Consider the following 19247-nt stretch of genomic DNA (forward strand, 5'->3'; position numbering starts at 1 on the left):
CTGTCCCCCTGCCTACATTTTTCCTTTTCCCTTTCTCTAGCTAAGTTTATCCTGGGTTTAGATCCTCGCCTTGTGGAGATCTTTGTGATTTCAGGGAAATTGCCTCACCTCCCTGGGCTTCAGTTTCCTCATCTGTTAAATAAGGGAATTGGACAAGATGACCTTTAAAGTGCCTGCCAGGGGTACATCTATGATCCTGGGGTCTTATCCTAAGGGCTAGCTCTTAAGAGCTAGGCACAGGGGAGGAGATAAGAGATTCCTCTGGGTTACAGAGAACAGCTGACTTCTGAAAGCCTAGAATTTCCTATTTACTGTCAACAAGCGTGGAAAAGAGGTGGAGGAAGGGGCTGAGCTAGGCAAGCAGGAGGCAGCCCTCTCCAGCTCCAGCCCAGTCTCTTAGCTTAAGAGCTGACTGCCCTGGCTTCATCCATCTCCACCTCTGAGAGTATAGACTGGGAAATGGCAACCGAGGTAGAGTCTAGGCCAAATGACATCCTGGGCACCTTTGGAGCAACAGCTGCAGTTCGGGAGCACATCCAGGTGGTCACACGAAACTACATCACCCATCCCCGAATCAGTGAGTCATTCCCCCATGGCATGAGAGGGCTCTCCTGGGAGGGTTCCCTGCTATTCAGCATCCTACTTCCCTGGCCCCTATCAGAGGAGAGGGAGACTATTGGATGGCTAGGATGCCTCAGTACTTTGAGGACAAGATGGGGGTGGAGGGCTGAAGAGAGGAAATGTCCCTCATGCCAACTGTGATCCTCCTGTATGTCTATCCTGTTTCTGTGCCTGTTTTCATGGCATGGAATAAGATAGCACTTTACAGACCTGACTGTGGGATGGGAATGGCAGGTGAGAGACTGGCAGGATTAGGTGCTTTGCTGTCAAAAGTCGAGGGACACCTTTGCTCAAAGCCCTAGATTACAGGGCAGTAGGAGGTGGGATTGGGGAGGGGGCATATCTCCAAGTTATCCACTCTCCCTCTCCCTTTTCCATCTGGCTGCCATCTATTCTGACTCTGAGTCTCCCTCTGTCCTTCCCCCCACCAAACTAGCCCCCACCAAACTAGCAAGGACCCTGGAACAAAGAAGGGTTTTCTGTGTCCTCTGGGCTGCTCCCTCAACCACACCCACAGCCACAGTCACAGCCAGCTCCTACTGAAACAATAGACCCATTCTGGGCTCCCCACAAACATATCAGGCGGGGGCCAGTCCTGCAAACCATGGGTTTGGGTGCCAGAGTGTGCAGAGTGTGCCGATGTGAGTATCAGCTGTGCCCACTGTGGAGGGTACTCAGAAGGGGCAAGCATGCAAGCAGCACTGTGTGTCTATTTATGGGTGTTCCCAGTTCCAGAGATTTCAGGGTGACTATGATCCTAAGGATTGGATAGCAGACAACCTTCCCCTTCAAGTCCCCCTTTTCCTGCTTGGCCCAGATCCATCCCCCTCTCTTGGTCACACACACACACACAGACACACACACAGACACACACACACACACACACACACACACACACACACACACACACACACACACACAACTTACCTCACCTTTACCAAGGTCACACCTGCCATTCAGCTGGCTTGGATCACCTTCTTCCTGGAGAGTGAACAGACAGATCAAGCCCCTCCCCTCAGCCCTTAAGGGTTCAGAACTCACTGGAGCCGGCTCTGACTGAGAGCTGGCCAGATAGAGACAGAAGTCAGCCCTGGCCAGCCCTGGAGAGGAAGGAGCAGAAAGATGAGGGGGTGGCTTGGCCTCCACACCTCCTGAATGCCCCAGGAAGGGGAGAGCCCTTGCTAACCACGTGGGAGACTTAGATTCAACTAAATTCAGCAAAATTCTGTTAAATGTTCACTATATTCAAGTGATTGGGCTAAGGACTAGGCATACAGATGAGACAAAGCATTGTCCCTACTCTCCAGGACCTTATGGTCTGGGAAGGGAAAGCGTAAAATATGGAGGTCTATGATAAAAGCCAAAATGTGAGAGAGGCATAGGAGAGACACCATATACCATGAGAAATTTGAGAAAGGAAAGATTTAGAGGTCAGGGAGACCTTGAAAGTCATCCAATCTAACCCCTCACCTCCCAGGGAGAATTTACAATTCTCAAACATTAGTCAAGTATCTATTATACACCTGGCTCTGTGATGAGTGCAGAGGACACAAGGACAGTAGCTGACATTAGTAAGAATAGCTAGTATTCATATAGAGCCACGATGTGCTAAGCACATTACTATCATCTGATCTGAACCTCACAACAACCCTGAGAGGTAGGTGTTATTACTATCCCCATTTTACAAATGAAGAAACAACAATTGAGTCCCTGCCCTTGAAAACTCCCATACCAATGGGGGGACAATGAGCCATCAGCTATGCACAAACAAAATTTATGTTGTGAAAAGGGGAGAGAATCTCAGAGAGAAGGCTCCAATTCCTAAAAGTGTTAGAAAAGGGAATTAGAGTTAGAAAGGATAGTTCCAGGCAGCTATGTGAGACATGTTCCCACAGAGGGGTATTAGGGTTAGAAAAATAGCATCAAAAATGAAAGAGAGACAGAGACAGAGAAGGGAGGAAGCACTGAAGTGAGGAAGAAAGGAAGAAAGGAAGGAAGGAAGAAAGGAAGGAAGGAAGCAAGGAAGGAAGGAAGGAAGGAAGGATTCCATTTTGGTTTCAGATATGCATTCCAGGAGGAATAGACTTTTAGAAGCCACCTGGTCTGACCACCTCATTTTACAGATTCCCAATCTAAAGTCCGGAGAAAGGTTATATGATTTCCTCCAAGGTCTCACTGTCAGTAGAAGAAGGAGGATTTGGGCTTAGGGGCCCAGACTCCAATTCCCATGTTCTTTACACACTTCTTATTTTGAGTTAAGATTGGAGTGAGGTGGAGAACAAGTCCAAAGAAAGCTTAATGAAGATTATGATACTAGAGTTGACTTTGAAAGAAAAGAGAGTTTTTGTTTTAGAGTCAGGGAGACCTAGGTTCAGATACTGCTTCACACACTAAACTGTGGGGTTCTGGGTAAATCCCCTCACCAATCTAGAAGTCATTTACCTCATCTTGAAATGAGGGGTTTAAATGAGATGGTCTCTTAGGTCCCCATCAGCTCTAATATGGGATCCTGAGACCAGGGAGGGCAGGAAATGGTGAGAAGAGAGTTAAAGGAGCAGATGAAGATCCCCTAGTCTGATACAGGAGATGTAGTCCCTGTCCTGGGGATGATCCACAAAGAGGGACCCCCATCCTCTAAGAAGCTAGGGGTCCTCGTGAGATCCTGCCCCTCCAGGAATCCTAGAGATCTGATAGAGCTGAGAAAGAACATATACAGACAAGGACTGAGCTGGAATCATAGACTAGTACTGGGATGGTAGAGGAAGGTGTCGGGAGAGCTAAGTGACCAGGAGGTCTGGTCATCATTGGGTTCAATGTCCAGGACCTGCTGCTCCCTGCATCCCCACCCCCAGACAGAATGGACAAGGAAAGGTGATATCCTCTCTACTTCTACCTCCTCAACCACTTGGCTCCAAGGCACACCCATAGCCTTACTTAGCTGGGTGAGCCCAATCCAGCTTCTTTCTGATCACAACCGACCTCCCAACACAGTTTACTGTCAACAGTCAGGGAAGGGGCTGTCCTGATACTGAGTCAAGGTCATGAGCTTTTCTATCCCAGGAGAAGCCAAGGGACATTCTGCTTCTGATGCAGTAATGTCACATTCCTAGGGTCTGGTGGGGCCTGGTGTGGCTAATAATGGGGTGAACATGGCCATGACCCATGGGGAAGTGGCATTAAAGTATACCACACAGATTACTACCAACTTACATTTATGAACAATTAAGGTTTCTACAGTGCTTTACTCAAGGCACCTCTATGAAGTGGGAAGCAAAATTCTTATTATAACCATTTTTTTTTTGGTCTGAACCTGTGGTTTCATTGGTGCAAGGCAACTCAGCAAATCTTCTGTCACTTAGCTGCCCTCCTCATTAAATTATTTGCTCAGTGTCACCTACATCTAGTAGGTGTCAGAAAAAGGACTTGACCTCAGGTCTTCTTGACTCCCAGAGAGGCCCTACATGCACCTTATGACCCTGACTTTCCCATCTCCCCTATATTTCCATTAGACTGTGAATTCCTTTTTTGTTTTGGGATTTTTCTGAGGGGTGGGGGTGACTTTTGTATCCCTAGTGCCTAACCCAGTGTCTGGCACAAAATGGGCCTTTAATAAATGTTTGTTGACTTGACAGAACAAAAACTGAGTCAGAGAGGAGAATAACATGCCCATGTTCACCCAGTTCATGTGTGCCTGATCTGTGATTTGAACTCAGGTCTCCTGACTCCAGGTGCAATCTTTTCACTATACCACACTTTGTTTAGTTGTTTTCAGTCATGTTCAACTCCATTCAGGATTTTCTATCCCCAAAGATACTGGAATGGTTTACCATTTCCTTCTCCAGCTCATTTTACAGATGAGGAAATGAAGGGTTAAGTGACTTGCCCAGGTCACTCAGCTAGTAAACATTTGAGGTCAAGTTTGAACTCAGGTCTTTTTGACTCCAGTTGTGGCTCTTTATCCACTGCAGCGCCACCTAGCCATCCCTCCTGTCATTTTCAGTCTCATGTCATGTCATCTTTGCCTACCACAAGAGCTATAGCTGTGCTCCTGACTCCTTTGTGGTCATGGAGTCTTGGAACAACCTATAAAGTAACGGTGTATAAAGTAACCAGAAGAGAGCTGCTATGCACCGGAGTTTTAGGGGGGCACTGCCCAGGACTCAGCTAGCTGGAAGACCCCAACCTTGATTAGGTACAGTTGTCAAATGGCCTTTTTTTTTCTACCGGAATGACTAGTGTTTTATGAGACTTTTATCCTGGAAAATCTCTGCTGCATGGCACAGTTCAAATGGAAGCCAGGCACTTGGATTGCAATCCTAGCTCTGCCTGATGACCTGTGTGACCTTGGGCAGGACATTAAAGTTCCCTAACCCTTGGTGTCCTCATGGAGGGTTGGACCATGTGACCTTCAAAGGCATTTCCAGCTTGAGACCTAAGGTCCTGTGATATCTTGTGTTATGATTTCTGCGGGGGATGGAGGGGTGGAATTAAGTCTTGATTTTGGTAACCTGACCATTGTTCTCTAGTTAGTTCTAACCCTCTAAGCCATTCCTCAACCACAACACAAGGTTATAGGCATTATGAGAATTATTATCCCCATTTTTCATGAGGAAACTGAGGTACAGAGAAATTTCACGAATTTCCCATGGTAATACAGCTAGGAATTTCAGAGGCAGGGTCAAACTAAGGTTTTTTGACTCCAAGTCTAGCACTCTATCCACTAGACCCTGCTGCCCCTCTCCATACCACAAAAACAAGAGGGAAGAGACAGAGACAGAGACAGAGACAGAGAGACAGAGAGAGAGAGGGAGGGAGGGAGGGAGGGACAGAAAGAGACAGAGAGACAGGGAGAGAGATGGAGACAGAGAGAGACAGAGGAGAAAGACAGTGAACATTCATGCTCTAACAGCATACCACAGACTCAGAGCTAGAAGGCACCTCCTGGAGCACACAGCCCAGCCCGGTCTGGTTCAACACTCCCTCTACAACCTTACAAGTGGTCATATAACATTGAAGAGCCTTGAGGAAACAAAATCTACCTCCTCTTAGGCGACCCATGCACTCTGAGACAGTTCCAACTATTAGCTTTTCTCTCACATCAGCACTAGATCTCCTCTGAATCATCTGGTTATTCATTTATTCAGCATTGATTAACTGGCTACCATGTGCCAAGTACTAGGGTTACAAAAGCAAAACTGAAAGAAAAAAAAAAAGCCCTGTCCTCAAGAAGCTTACTTCCTATTGGATTTTCACCCTTTGCTCCTCCTTCTGCCCTCCAGAACACTCTGACCCCTCTCCCATGTGAATGTATCCCCCTCTTGTATCCCCCTAAATCTCTTCTCCAGGCTAAACATTCCCAGTTTCTTCAACTAATGTTCATGTAACGTTATAAAATGTGCCCAGAATCGAACACAGTGCCCCAGCCAGTCTGACCAGGATGAATCAAGTGGAACGAGGGAAATTTCCTTCATCCTAAACAACGTTTCTCTCAATGCAGCCTGAGATCCCATCAGCCTTTCTCATTTATCACATTAGACTCATATTGAGCTTGCCATCCACTAATACCCCTAGGTCTTTAGATAGAGGTCTCATCACACCCTCCCCATCTATTCTTAGTCCTTGAGGGCTAATCCCTTTCCTGCAGGCTGTGTGATGTATTTTTTGAAGGCATTTAGAATGCAAGGTGAGTGTGCAGTGGGGTAGTAAGGAACATGAGGTAGAGGGCTCCTGATGGTGTGGTCCCCAGCCTCTGAGGAACCCAGGGGTCAGCTCCTTCCATAAGAACAATCTCTGGATTCCCTGCTCCCTTCTTGCCTTCTCTTACCCCTGCTGTCTTACCCTAATCCCTTTCCTTTCCTCTCTCTGGCCCCTTGCTCTTCACCTCTGACCCCTGGCTCTGCCTAGTGTGAAGGGCAGGGCAGGGCCTTCACAAGAGGGAGGTGGGAGGAGAAGCCAATTAGTCAGGGAGGCTCATTAGGAGAAACACCTTTCACAAAGGCCAGGGGCTGGAGCTGGAAGGAAGCAGTAGGGGCATCCATGGAAAGCTACAACCCAGAGGTCCTTTTAGTCTTGGAGGGCATAGGCTAAGAGGGTCAGATCCTGTGTATATCAGCTCTTAGAGAGGCCAGAGATGGGATGTACTGTAAACTCCAGACAACCACTGCAAAGGCACATTGAAAGGACAGCAATCAGGAACCAAGAGGTCAAGAGACTATGTCACAGGGGATCTGCTGAAGGAACCGGAGGTATTTTGCCTAAAAACAGGCAGTGACAGAATGAGGGGAAGGGCAATGAGAAGATTTTCAATATTTAATGTGCTTTCATTTGAAAGTGTTCTGCTTAGTGCTTGATGAGAAAACCACCACCGAGTCAATCACCAAGCATTCATTAAACACCTACTATGGGCCAGCCACTATGCTAAGTGTTAAAGACACTAAGATAAACTCCCCTCCATGAGGGGAGACAATACATTTAAATATAGAAAGATAGATAGACAGAAAGATATCCATCTATCTATGAATAAAGGGTATTTTTATACATTATAAAACCAGATATAACATTTGTAAGTAAACTATATATTACTCTAAAGAATTTGCCAAGAGTTTGAGTCTTCCTGGGAATTAACTCCTTTGAACTTATATTGGGTCCTTTGCTGTGGGTCCAAGAATTTTATTTTCCCCATTAAAGAAAGCCTTGTGTCTCTATCTGAAAGAATCTTCCCCCTGCATATACTGGATTTCTCACAAACTTCCTCAAGTCTTCTACCATACTTTTCTCATCCACCAGGATTGCTTCTAAGGCCATTAATTATCAAAACTCTTCCCTTCTTGGTCCTCACTTTCCTCATCTGGAAAATAAGTGAATTGGTCTAAATGATCTCAGGGCCCTTCCAGCTTTCCTCTAAAGTCATGAATAAATGTATGAATGAAAAAGAACTTACTATGTGCAAAACACTGAGCTAAGTAACTGGGGGTACCAATAGAAAAAGAAAGAGTCTGCCCTCATGGGGCCCCCAGGAGAGACAACATACAGGAGAGTCCAGCTTTAAATCAGATGGAGAGTTCCCATGTTCCTTAGGGTGAAACAGCAGTGCAGATGGTTACACCTATTCTGTAATGGAATTTCCATTGACAAAATTCTTTCTGATATTGAACTGTTTGACAATGCAAAGGACTTCAGTGGTAAGACTTTTATTTTCTGGGTGTTCAGTAGCTACAGTTGCAGTACCCATAAAAGTTACCAGGCTGAAACTCCACTATATAGAGCCAGATGATGACTCTAAAGACCAGGCTGGTGGAAGGGTTAGTGTTTTTGTTGGTAAGGTTAGTGTTCTTGAAGGCATTGCTATTTCTAGGACTGTTGGGCTTATCTATTGGTGACAGTTGGTCTCTGGTTAATGGTGATGGTCATGCAGGGATATTGAGTCCCTTCTCCCCAAGAATTGTTCTCCTCTATGATGGCTGTGGGGGCCAAGTTGGAAATAGGACCATAGTCAGGAGAGCACAGCAATCTGGGTCCTAGCTGTCTCTACCAGGGTCCAGAAAGAGGTAATAGTCAAGATGGAAGCATTGTTGGACCTGACTAGCACATGCTGCCTTCTATCTGTCCCTCAAGAATGTACCTCTCTGATTTGGGACTGGTCTAGCAGCTGCTGTGGGTGAAGTTCATTTCCAACTGGTGGCAAATGCAAGGCTAAGTCAGCCAATCAGGAAGTTTCTTGATAACCCAGTATAGAGTAATCAGCCTCACCCTCCTTCTTAAATGTCATCTGGTTAAACAATGTCCCTGCCACTCCCTGGGATGAAGTGGGGGGCAGCCCTTCAAGCAGAACAATAAGGTAGATAGAGAAACAGATTATGTAGATGGATGTAGATAGATAGATAGATAGATAGATAGATGATAGATAGATGATAGATAGATAGATAGATAGATTGATAGACTGATAGATTGATAGATAGATTGATAGGTAAGTGAAGAGAGAGAGAAAGAGAGGTCAGTGGAGCATTTATTAAGTGCTTACTATGTGCCAGGCATTGTGTTAAGCACCAGGGATAGAGTAGACAAGCAAATAACATAGTCTCAGCCCTCAATGAGTTTATATTCTAACAGGGGAGTCAACAATTTAAGTGGTGCTAGAAAGGAGAGGATTGTGCCTGCTGCCAAGAGATCTGGTTCTGGGCAAGATAAGGAAAAAGCCCCCCATCTGAACCTGCTGTCTCAGGCGCAGAACCCAAGGTTCTAACTGAGGGGAGAGGAGGGGAGTGGCTGGGGTGGACATTGATTGATCAGATGGTACATAATGCCCAAGGTACAGAACCCTCCCTCCCCTTCCCTCAAAGACCTCCCTTTCTGCATCACAAAAATAGAGAAGTAACAAACACGTTAAAGTTAAACGAGTCAAATTTCCGGTCAACAGAACTTCCTAGCAATTATCCAAGCCATCCATTTCCACCTGATTCAGTTCATTGGGTGTTTACTTCACACCTACCCTGTGTTAGACAGGATGTTGGATGCCGGAGATACAAAGACAAAGATGAACAGAATTCCCGCCTAAGGAGTTTACGTTCTACTGGGGTGAAATAACAATGTACATAATAATACAAATCACAAGAAGCTATCTGGGGATGGGATATAGAGTGTAATACTTGGAAAAATCAGGAAAATCCTCATGTAACAGGTAATGCTTGAAGTGAGCTTTGAATGGAGTTGGAAATGAAGAGGGAGAGCATTTTTAGGCGTGAGGTCCAGCCTGGGCAAAGCCTTGGAAGCAGGAGATGGAATGTTGTGTATGGCACCCAGACCAATTTGACTGGAAAGTAGGGTACGTAGAAAGGGTAACAGGAAATAAGCCTGAAAATGTAGGAGGAAGCCAAGTAGCCTAGGACACCTTTGGGATGAATCAGCACCCAATCACTGGGAGAGCCCAAGTAGTTCAGACAGAGAAGTGTCATAATGGGGGGAGGGGAGTAAAGGGGACTTGGTGATGTGTCAGGTTCTTTCCAATTCTAAAGCTGCATGGTACAATGGGAAAGGGGCTGAAGTGAATCAGAGGACCTGGATTCAAATCTCTGCTCTGTTATTGCCTGTGTGTTCTGGGGCAAATCTCTTAACCTACCTCAGTTTTCTCCTCTGTAAAAGGAGGGGTTTGGACTAGTTGGCCAGCCTCTCAGGTCCTTCCCAGCTCTAGATCCATGATCCCAGGGTTCTGTGCCAGAGAGACAGGATCATGGAAGGTATGGAAGAGGAAAATTAGAGGCAGGGTTTTCTGATCCCCTGGAAAAACTGGAGCAGAACTGGCAACAGAACTCAGGAATCCTGGCTCTTCAATAGTTAGTGGTCCATTGTACCTCCTGAAGGATGGCTAGGATGGCCACATATGGAGAATGTGAGGATGGGGCAGTGATGGTAACACTTCAGGCTCAGGAAACATCTGAGACAAAGTTAATCTGTAGACTACATCTATGTTCATTAGTTATAGAGGAGGCTGGGAAGACAGGTCTGGACCACTGGAACAGAACAGGTCTTGAATGCCAGACTAAGGCTCTTTCCCCTTTCTTCCACCCTCCCTCCCTCTCTGTGACTCAGTTTCCCCCTCTACAAGATGAGAGGGTTGGGCTCAGTGAGGTCCCTTCAAGCTCTACTATTTTGTAAGTGTGTCATTCCCAGTCCTTTCCTGCTCCCCAATCTCTGTGCTGTCACCCCCATTCCTCCTCCTCCCTCTTTACTATTATCACCCTCCCTTACCAGCCTTTCTTCCCTATTACAATCTAGCATCCATAATCTGGCCAAGAGGTAACAGGGCCCACACCACAGCGATGTCTCCTGTGCCCCCCTCCCATCCCACAGCCTCACGCATGGGCGACCCCAGCCTTTCTCTGCCATCCCCTCACATGATGCTGCAGGTGTGCCTGCTCTGCTGGTCCCCAGGCCCTAATTAGTGGGCTGGTGGGGGATCCCCTGCTGGGCCTTTGACAGGGGAGCCAGCAGGGGGTCAGAGAGGGGTAGGGGTTGGGGGTTAGGAAGGGGGGGGCTTGCCTCGGACTGACAGCCACGTAAAAACTGTCAGATAGTACAATGAGCAGGTTCCACAAGAGAAGAAGGGGGGGATGGAGGCTGGAGGAGCTCAGGGGCTCCTTGAGGGAGCGTCTAAAAAGATCGGAGAAGTCCTGCTCCAGACCCCGCAGAGGTCATCGGAGCCAGCACCCTGCCTCCCTCCTAACCTCAGCCCCAACATCGGAGAACAGAGCCCATGCTCTTTTTCTCTGAGGGAACCACAAACTATTGTGACAGACAAGCAGGGGCCGAGCCTCTGAGTCCTGTCTCCCGTGGCCCCCAAGAGCCCTGTAACCAAAGTGCCCAGCTCTGAGGCTCAGCCCACCCCCTCAAGCTATGGGAATACTGAAGCAACCATGCTCCTCTCTCAAAGACTCAATGACTGGCCAGGGGAGGCCATTCAATCCGAGTCCTTCCATATCCTCCTTGCTAAATCTGGAGGAGACAAAGTGCCCATAACCCCAGCAAGCTCTAAGTCTGATGGGGAAGCCATAGGCTTGCAGCCGAGTGCACTGTGATCCACAACAAGCTTTGTGGGAGGCAGACATCAGAAGACCTGGATTCGAATCCTGTCAAGGCCACTGCATGCTTTTCTGGGCCTCGCTTTCCTCACTGTGACCTGAGTAGGTTAGACTAAATGACATCTAAGACCCTTCCAGTCCGAATCTCTAGGATGCTTGGGGTAACACTAGAAATTCAAATGCTAGATTTTTTATGTGACCTAGGTGGCAAAGAAGGTCAAGATCCTGAGTGTGAGAAGTCATGGAAAGCTTCCCAGAAGGACCTTGAAGAAAGTGAAAGCTCAGAAGGAAGAGAGAAAATTCATGGAGGAAATTCTATTGGAGTGAGGTATCCAGGAGGATGGAGAGGAGAGGTGATCAAAAGCCTTGAGTGCCAGGCTCAGAAGGAAGAAAACAAGCACATGTTAAATACCAGATGCTGCACTAAGCACTTCACAAATGTTCTTTCGTTTCATCCTCACAGCTCTGGCACAGAGGCACTATTATTATCCCTATTTGACAGTTGAGAAGATTGAGGCAAACAGAAGTTAGGTGACTTGCCCAAGGTCCTCCAGCTAGTGTCTGCAGTTTGATTTGAATTCAGGTCATCCTGACCTGACCCCTGCTGCCTAGAACATGGAACCCTGGACCATCTCCCCACCACGCTGGCTCCTTCTCCCATTTCTCCCATTGTCGAGATGCTCCTATGACCTCCGTTTTGAGGAAGGGTCTAGGACTGCCACTGTTCCTTCAGCTCCAGCCCTGATTCTGATTCTCCTAACTCAGACACCATAGCGCCTTGCAGGCTCATTCCCTTTTGTGTGCTGTCTTCCTCTGGTAGAATGTAAGTTCCTTCTGATAGGGGCTGTCTCTCTTTTAATTTAAATTTGTATTCCCAAGGATTTAGTCTTTTATTCATTTCCAGTCATGTCTGACTCCGTGGCCCCTTCTTGGGTTTTGTTGGCAAAGACACTGGAGCAGTTGGCCATTTCCTTCTCCCACTCATCTTACAGATGAGGAAACTGAGGCCAACAGGGGGAAGTGATTTGCCCAGGGTCACAGCCAGCAAGTGCCTGTGGCCAGCTATAACTCAGGTCTTTCTGACTCCAGGTCCCATACTCAGTTCACTGCACCACCCGCAAACATTTGGTGCAGGACCTCTGGGTGATTTCTCAGACAAAAGGGGACTTGAAGAGGATGATGAAAAGGAAAGTGCACTGGCTCTTTCCCCGAAAATCTGAATTCAGATCTTGTTTCTGTCATTTGCTATCTACGTGACCCAGAGCACTCTAACTCCTCAAGCTTGTTTTCTCCCACTGCAGAATAAGTTGGCTGGGCCACATGGCCCCCGAGGTCCTAAGATCCATGATGGAGGCAGGTGGGGGAAGGTGGGCTGTCATTCTGGAATCCTGAGTCTCAAACACAAAGCGAAGGAATTTTTTTTGCCAAGGACAGACTCTTTGCAGTGAGCCCCTAAGTTTCCCTGGCCACGATCCCCCACTGAAGGAAGCCCCTCCCCCGGGGCTGGGGGTGGGGGGCCACGGATGGCTGTTTTTTGTCTTTGTCCTCTGCCCAATCCCTCCTTTTCTCCTCCTGGCCCCCACCCACCCACCCATGGGAGGTAATAGCGGCTGATTGTCAGGCTTAATGGGGATTTCATGTGACAGGAGCTGTGAAATGGGGGGTGGGGGGCAGTCCAGGCGGGGGCGAAGTTGAAAGACTTTTCTTCTGGGACAAGAATTGGCGATTTCTCTCCCTCCGCTCCCTACCCTTCCCCAGCCCACCCACCCCGAGTCTTTCCACTGCGGAGTTCAAGGCTTTCTTCTCGACCAGCAGCTTAATGATGATGGCGCTGGAGTTTTCCGATAGGCTGGCACCGGCCTTTCTCTGGCCAGCTCTAAATGAATCTCTTTGCCTTGCTCTGTCTCTCTCTGTTCGTAGATGCTGACATCTCTCTCTATGCCTCTCTCTGTCTCTTTGTCTCTGTCTCTCCGTCTCTGTTTCTGTCTCTCTCCCCCTCCCCATTGCCTTTTTGTCTCTGACTATAATTCTCTTGCCCCTATTTTTCTCCCTTCTCCCAATTTGTCTCTCTCTATATCTATTACTTTTTTACTCTCTGTGTCTGAGTATCTCTCTATCCCTTCCTTCCCCCCCCCACACACACCTCTTCTTTCCCTAATTCCACATGGTTGATAATATTGGCAAAAAAAAAAAATTATTAAATTTCTGTCAATATTTGTTTTTACATCCTAAAATTCCCCTTTGCGTATCTCTCTATCTCTTTCCCAGAGAGCTAACTCTTGTTTAAAAGAAAGAAAATTTAAGAGGAAGAACAGTAGAACTGATTAATACCAAAAACATTTTTTACCATATGTGATTTTTCATATCTGTGGACCCCCTCCCCCACTTCTGTGAAACAGTAGAGAGAGGTGTCTTCTCTGTAACATTGTAACATTCACTATTGATTGTTTTGTGGTCATTCTTTCCATTTACATTGTTGCAGTCATGATATCTCTCTTGCTGCTCCCTTCACTCTGCATCAGTTTGCGTTGACCCTTCCCTTCCCATGCTTCTGTCCTGATCACAATCGTCATTTCTGACAATACATCAGTAGTCCATTTTACTCATGTACCTCCATTTGTTCAGACATTTCCCAAATGAGGCACCTTTGCTTTGTTTCCAGTTCTTAGCTACCACAAGTTATAAGGAGCTTTTCTTTGACCTCCTTGGGGTTAGGGTTAGGGTTAGAATCCAGTGTAATCTCTGGGCCAGAGGGTATGGGCAATTTAGTCACTTTATTCTCATAATTCCAAACTGCTTTCCAAAATGAATACACTTACTCTGACAGATCCACGAAAAATGCATTACTGTGCTTGTTTTTCCATAACCCTTCCAACATTGGTTATTACTATCTTTTGTCATCTTTGAGAAAATATATTTTCTATTGAGAGTGGGGCGTGATAAATAAGGGCCTTTTTGCATTTCCTCATGGATGTTTCCTAAGAATAAAGATTAGCAGCACTGAGTTATTGAGCTCCCCATATTCTTTCGCTCAGGTCAGGGTTAGGGTTCTGGTGGTGACCAGGGTCTGGGATCCGTGTAGGGCCTGGGTTAATCCCTAAAGCCAAGGTTAAGAGTCAGTCTGTAGTGGTAGTTTGGGATCAGTGTGGCTGAGGTCAAGGGCCAGTCTATGGCCAGAAGAGGGATGAGTTTACGGCCAAGATTGTTGGTAGACCTATAAACAAAATTAGTGACTATTGTATTGACCAGGGCAGCAGGTAGTTTGTGACCAGAGAGGTGAGGGTTGATGTTAAGCCTTTGGTTGTGGTTGTGTCTAGGCTTAGGGCTCAGGCTAGGGACATAATATTGCTCAGTGACTCATACACAGTGCAAATCCCCAACCTCTGGCTCATTCAGTCTTAGCTCCAACTACTAAGTTGAGCTGCTGGAGGCCTGGAAAGTGACCATAGTTACCAGATGGAAGGAAAAGTCAGATCCAGGAAAAGCAGATGATCCAAGTATTGCAGCTCCTTGGTCTTGGCATAGAATCCAATCTGTAATCTAGTTTTGCTAGTAGACAAACTTCCATGATAATGTCATCTCTAGGCTTCATGATAAAGGGTTTCATATTCACCCACACAAATGGGTAAATCACATGTTGGGTAAAAAAGGGAATTTTTTTCTTACTATCCCTTGCTTTTGAATTATCTAGGACCAGATTCTGTTTCCATTTGTGCATTCATAGCCCCCATATCCTTTCTCATTGTGACATATTTTAATAATAGCTAGTATTTACATATCACTTTAAGATTCACAAAACTCCTTTCATATGTTTTCTCAATTGAGCCTCTCAACAACTCTGCAAAATAGGTACTATTATTATCCCTATTTAGAGATGAACAGGCAGAGATTAACTGACTTGTCCAGGCAGGATTCATACTCAGAACTTCCTGATTCAAAATGCAGCACTCCATCTACCATACCACCTAGCTACAACCCTACTTTTTTTCTTTCCAGTGAATGTGGGGTGAAGTCCTTAAATTACCTTGGCCAAGTACTGTTTTTATAAAGGAAATCTTTTTAAGTCATAAGATTTAGATGTAAAAAGGACCTCACATATCATGTCATTCAACCCCTTCATTTTACCCAGTGAGGGGAAGAGACCTACCCAAGGCCACACAGGTTAGTGTTCAGAAGAGCCGGGATTTGGACTCAAGACTTTTGACTCTAAATCCAGAGCTGTTTCGACAATAAGGAAGTTACAGCTCATTGATTATTAAACCTGGTGTGGGGGATGGGGTCATGTGGGATTCAAGGGTGATGGTAAGGAGGTTCAGCAGCACTATTCTAGATCAATGAGGAGGCATAGTCTTGATCACGTGACTGATGCTAATGAATGTTTTCTCTGTATCCACTTAATATACTCACTAAATGGAGCCATCATATATAGCAAAGCAGAACCCCTCAGACATACACAACAGTTTGAGAAACATCAGGGCAGTCCAACCCCTCATTTTATTGGTGAGGAAACGGGAACTCTGAGAAAGCATTGCACTTACCCAAGGTCACACATCTAACTTGGGTCCAGAATCTAGAATCTAGGTCTCCTGACTCAGGAATCACACATAATTGTAAACTCTTGGTGGCATAAGGGACCTCAGAGAGCCTCCAGTGTGATCCATACATAAAAAGAATCCCTTGCTAGTCAGCAAGTCATTACTTGAATATCTCTATTGACAGGGAACTCATTACCTTATTAGACATCCCACTGCACCTTTGGACAGCTCCAGCCCATAGTTCATTTTCCTTCTGACATCAAGTCTAAATATATCTCTTTGTAGCTTCCACTCCTGGCTCCTAGCTCTCCCTTCTGGGGCTGGGCAGAACAAGACTCATTCCTCTTCTGTGTGATAGCTGTTCAATGCCTCTCCCTTCTTTTTCCTATTTTTTTCTTAGCACTCAAGCCTGATTTCATTGGCATAGGGAATTCTGGGAAGACAAAGTTCCCTCTACCAAGGAAGTCTGCATTTTCTCTAAAATTCCCAGTCTTAAAGAGCTGTTGGGGGCACTGAAAAACAAAATGACTTGCCCAGGGTCACACAGCCTATATGTATCACAGAGTCTTCTTGGCCAAGAAGAAGGCTTTCTATCCTCTACCTAACTGTGTGACTATGGATAAATTACTTCATCTGTCTAAGCCTCAATTTCCTCACTTCTTCATATAATTTTGCCTGTACTTCTCTCTCCCCACCCCATATTGGAATCATGGACTGCCCCGGGAGCTGGGATCTGTTTAAGTAAGCTTTTACCTCCGCATCACTCCCTGCCACACCTTGGGACCTGGAAGCACACACCCCCCACACCCCTCTCCAGCTCCTCTTTCCCTTTTAGGAATCATCTTCCCCCATTAGAATGTATTCTCCTTGAAGGAAGAGATGATCTTGCTTGCCCCAGCACTTAGCCCATAGTAGGGGCTTAATACATAATGTTATCTGCTTATCTGTCTCCCTACTACCTATCCATCCATTTATCTATTTGCCTATCCTTATCAATCTATCATCTGTCTACCTATCACCTATATCATCTATTTGTTTACCTATCTATCAATCCATAATCCATCTACCATCCATCAACTATGGTTATTGCTCAGTTGTTTCAGTGGGGTCCAACTCTTCACGTCCCCATTTGGGGTTTTCTTGGCAGAGACACTGGAGTGGTTTGCCATTTCCTTCTCCAGCTCATTTTACAGATGAGGAAACATCCATCATCTATATCATCCATCGACCTACCTGCCTATCTATCTATCTGACTATCTATCTATCCATCTCTATTTATTAGCCTATCATCTACCTACCTGTCTATTATCCATATCATCCAGCTCTCCTCATCTATAAAATGGATCAAAGAACACTTCCTCTCTCTAGCACATCTCAGCATTTTGTGAGATTCCAAAGAAATAACTGGTGCAACCCGTTTTGAGGTTGTAAGTATCCTCTGTAATTAATAGGTCTCAACCTGTGCTGTGATTGACAGAAGTAACTTCCAGTGTGAAAACTCCTTCCCACGGACACTGATCTGCCACTTGCCGACAATGTATGACATCAGAAAGTTGTCTGGCAGCACAGAGGGGTTAAGTGATTTGCCCTTGGTCACACAGTCAGTATAAGTCAAAGGCAAGATTTGAACCAAGGTTTCCCCAGTCTGGAGGACAATTCTTGTCTTTTATACCATGTCGACTTTCCGTGCGCTACTTCAGTCTCATTATTAGTCACTTTGATTCAGAGCGCATTTGGAAAAGGACTACACCATGCCAGGCTGGCTCCGTGGTAGGTGCTGGGTATACGGACAATAGCCAAACAATTACGAATGAAATGCCCAAGTCCAGTGTCAGAGGCTGAGGTCGTCTGGGTTGGGCTGGGCAGGGCTGAGAGCCTGAGTCATTCCCACAGTGCAGAGAGGGAGGAGGAGTCGGCTATGGCTGCTGAGGCTAGAGAGGGCAAGGGAGGGCAAGAGAGGAAGCAACCCCCTGGGGATTAAAAAGCCCTCTCTAATTCTGGAAGTGGTGAGCTGTGAAGGGCCCAGCCAATGAGAGCTATGGGAGACCTTGTCCCCCTTCCCCCAGCCTCCCGCAGGTGTTCAGGGTGAGGAGGGGCCCTGGTCAGGGGCATGACCTTTACAGCAATGGTGGCTGCCCCTGTCATAGCTAATGGCCTGGATGCACCCGAGCTGTCAGGAGGAGGATGGCCAGGGAAGGAAGAACTGAGGGAGCGAGGGGGCAGAAGGAGGGGAAAGAGGGAAGAGAAAGGGAAAGTGAGAGAGCAGTGAGGAGGAGAAGGAAAGGAAGGGAACATGACTGAGAAAAGGAAAGAAGAGGAGAGGAAAGAAAAGAAAGGACAAGAGAAAAGAGAGGAGATGGGAGGGAAGGGGAGGGGAGGGAAGGGAAGAGGAGGAGAGGGGAGGAGAGGAGAGGAGAGGGGAGGGGAGGGGAGGGGAGGAAAGGGGAGGGGAAGAGGGGAGGGGAGGAAAGGGGAGGGGAAGAGGGGAGGGGAGGAGAGGAGAGGAGAGGGGAGGAGAGGGGAAGGGAGGGGAGAAGAGGAGAGGGGAGGGGAGGGGAGAAGAGAAGAGGAGAGGGGAGGGGAGGGGAAGAGGGGAGGGGAGGAGAGGAGAGGAGAGGATAGGAAAAGAGAGGGATGGGGAGGGAAAGGGAGGGGAGAAGAGGAGAGGAGGGGAGGAGGGGAGGGGAGGGAAAGGGAAGGGAGGAGGGGAGGGGAGAAGAAGAGATATGAAAAGGGTAGAGAAGGAAGGAGAGAACTACAGCATGATGTGGTGGAAGGACTGTCTAGATTTGGCATCAGAAGAAATGGGTCCAAATCCTGGATTTGTTGCTTAATACCTGTGTGATCTTGGCAGGTCACTTTAGTGCTCTGGTCCTTGATTTCCTCATCTGTAAAATGAGTGGTAGATTAGATATTCACAAAGCTCCCTTCCAGCTCTAGACCCAAGATTCTATGAAATGAGAGGCAGAGAAAGCTGGAGTTGAGGGAGGGGAAAGGAAAGGAGGTGAGAGTCTGAGGGTTCTGAGGGAGGTCAGTGGGTGGGAGTCCTTGACCTAATGCGCATAAAATTCCTAACTGAACCTGAGTTTCCTCTGCACTTGGACTTTCATTCCTCCTCTAGAAACTTGGTCTGTCCATCATCCCCTCGCTCTTGTGCATCTTCATCCTCTCCTTCTCCACTGGCTTCCTCTCATCTGAATATAAATATGCTTAAGCTCCTCAATTCCTTAAGAAGCCTTCCATTAACCATTCTACTCTGAATAACAATTGTCCTCTGACTTAACTAGTCTTTGTAGCTAATCTTGAAAAATCTATTTATACCTGAAGCTTCCTCTCCTTCACTATCCACTCTGACTTCAACCCACTACAATCCAACCTTCTAGCCCCATGATGCTCCAAAAACTGCTATCTCAGAAATCACCCTTTACCAAATCTCATGACCTTTTTTCAGTCCTCATCATCTCCTTGACCTTTCTGAAGGTCACATTATTGATGCAATAGATAGTGCACTGGGTCT

At 46.7% G+C, this 19247-nt stretch overlaps 1 protein-coding gene across 1 annotated transcript in view; it reads left to right on the forward strand.

The window, feature by feature from the left end:
- Nucleotides 1-360: 360 nt before the first annotated feature.
- ATP6V1B1 (ATPase H+ transporting V1 subunit B1) overlaps nt 361-19247 on the forward strand; it is a 39548-nt gene continuing 20661 nt past the window's right edge. The window contains exon 1 of the mRNA XM_072599571.1: nt 361-577. Coding sequence (XP_072455672.1) covers nt 460-577 — 118 coding nt within the window. The 5' untranslated portion in view covers nt 361-459. The remainder of the gene's footprint in view (nt 578-19247) is intronic.

Source organism: Notamacropus eugenii, chromosome 1 (assembly GCF_028372415.1).
Source record: "Notamacropus eugenii isolate mMacEug1 chromosome 1, mMacEug1.pri_v2, whole genome shotgun sequence".
NCBI classification, from domain to species: Eukaryota; Metazoa; Chordata; class Mammalia; order Diprotodontia; family Macropodidae; genus Notamacropus; species Notamacropus eugenii.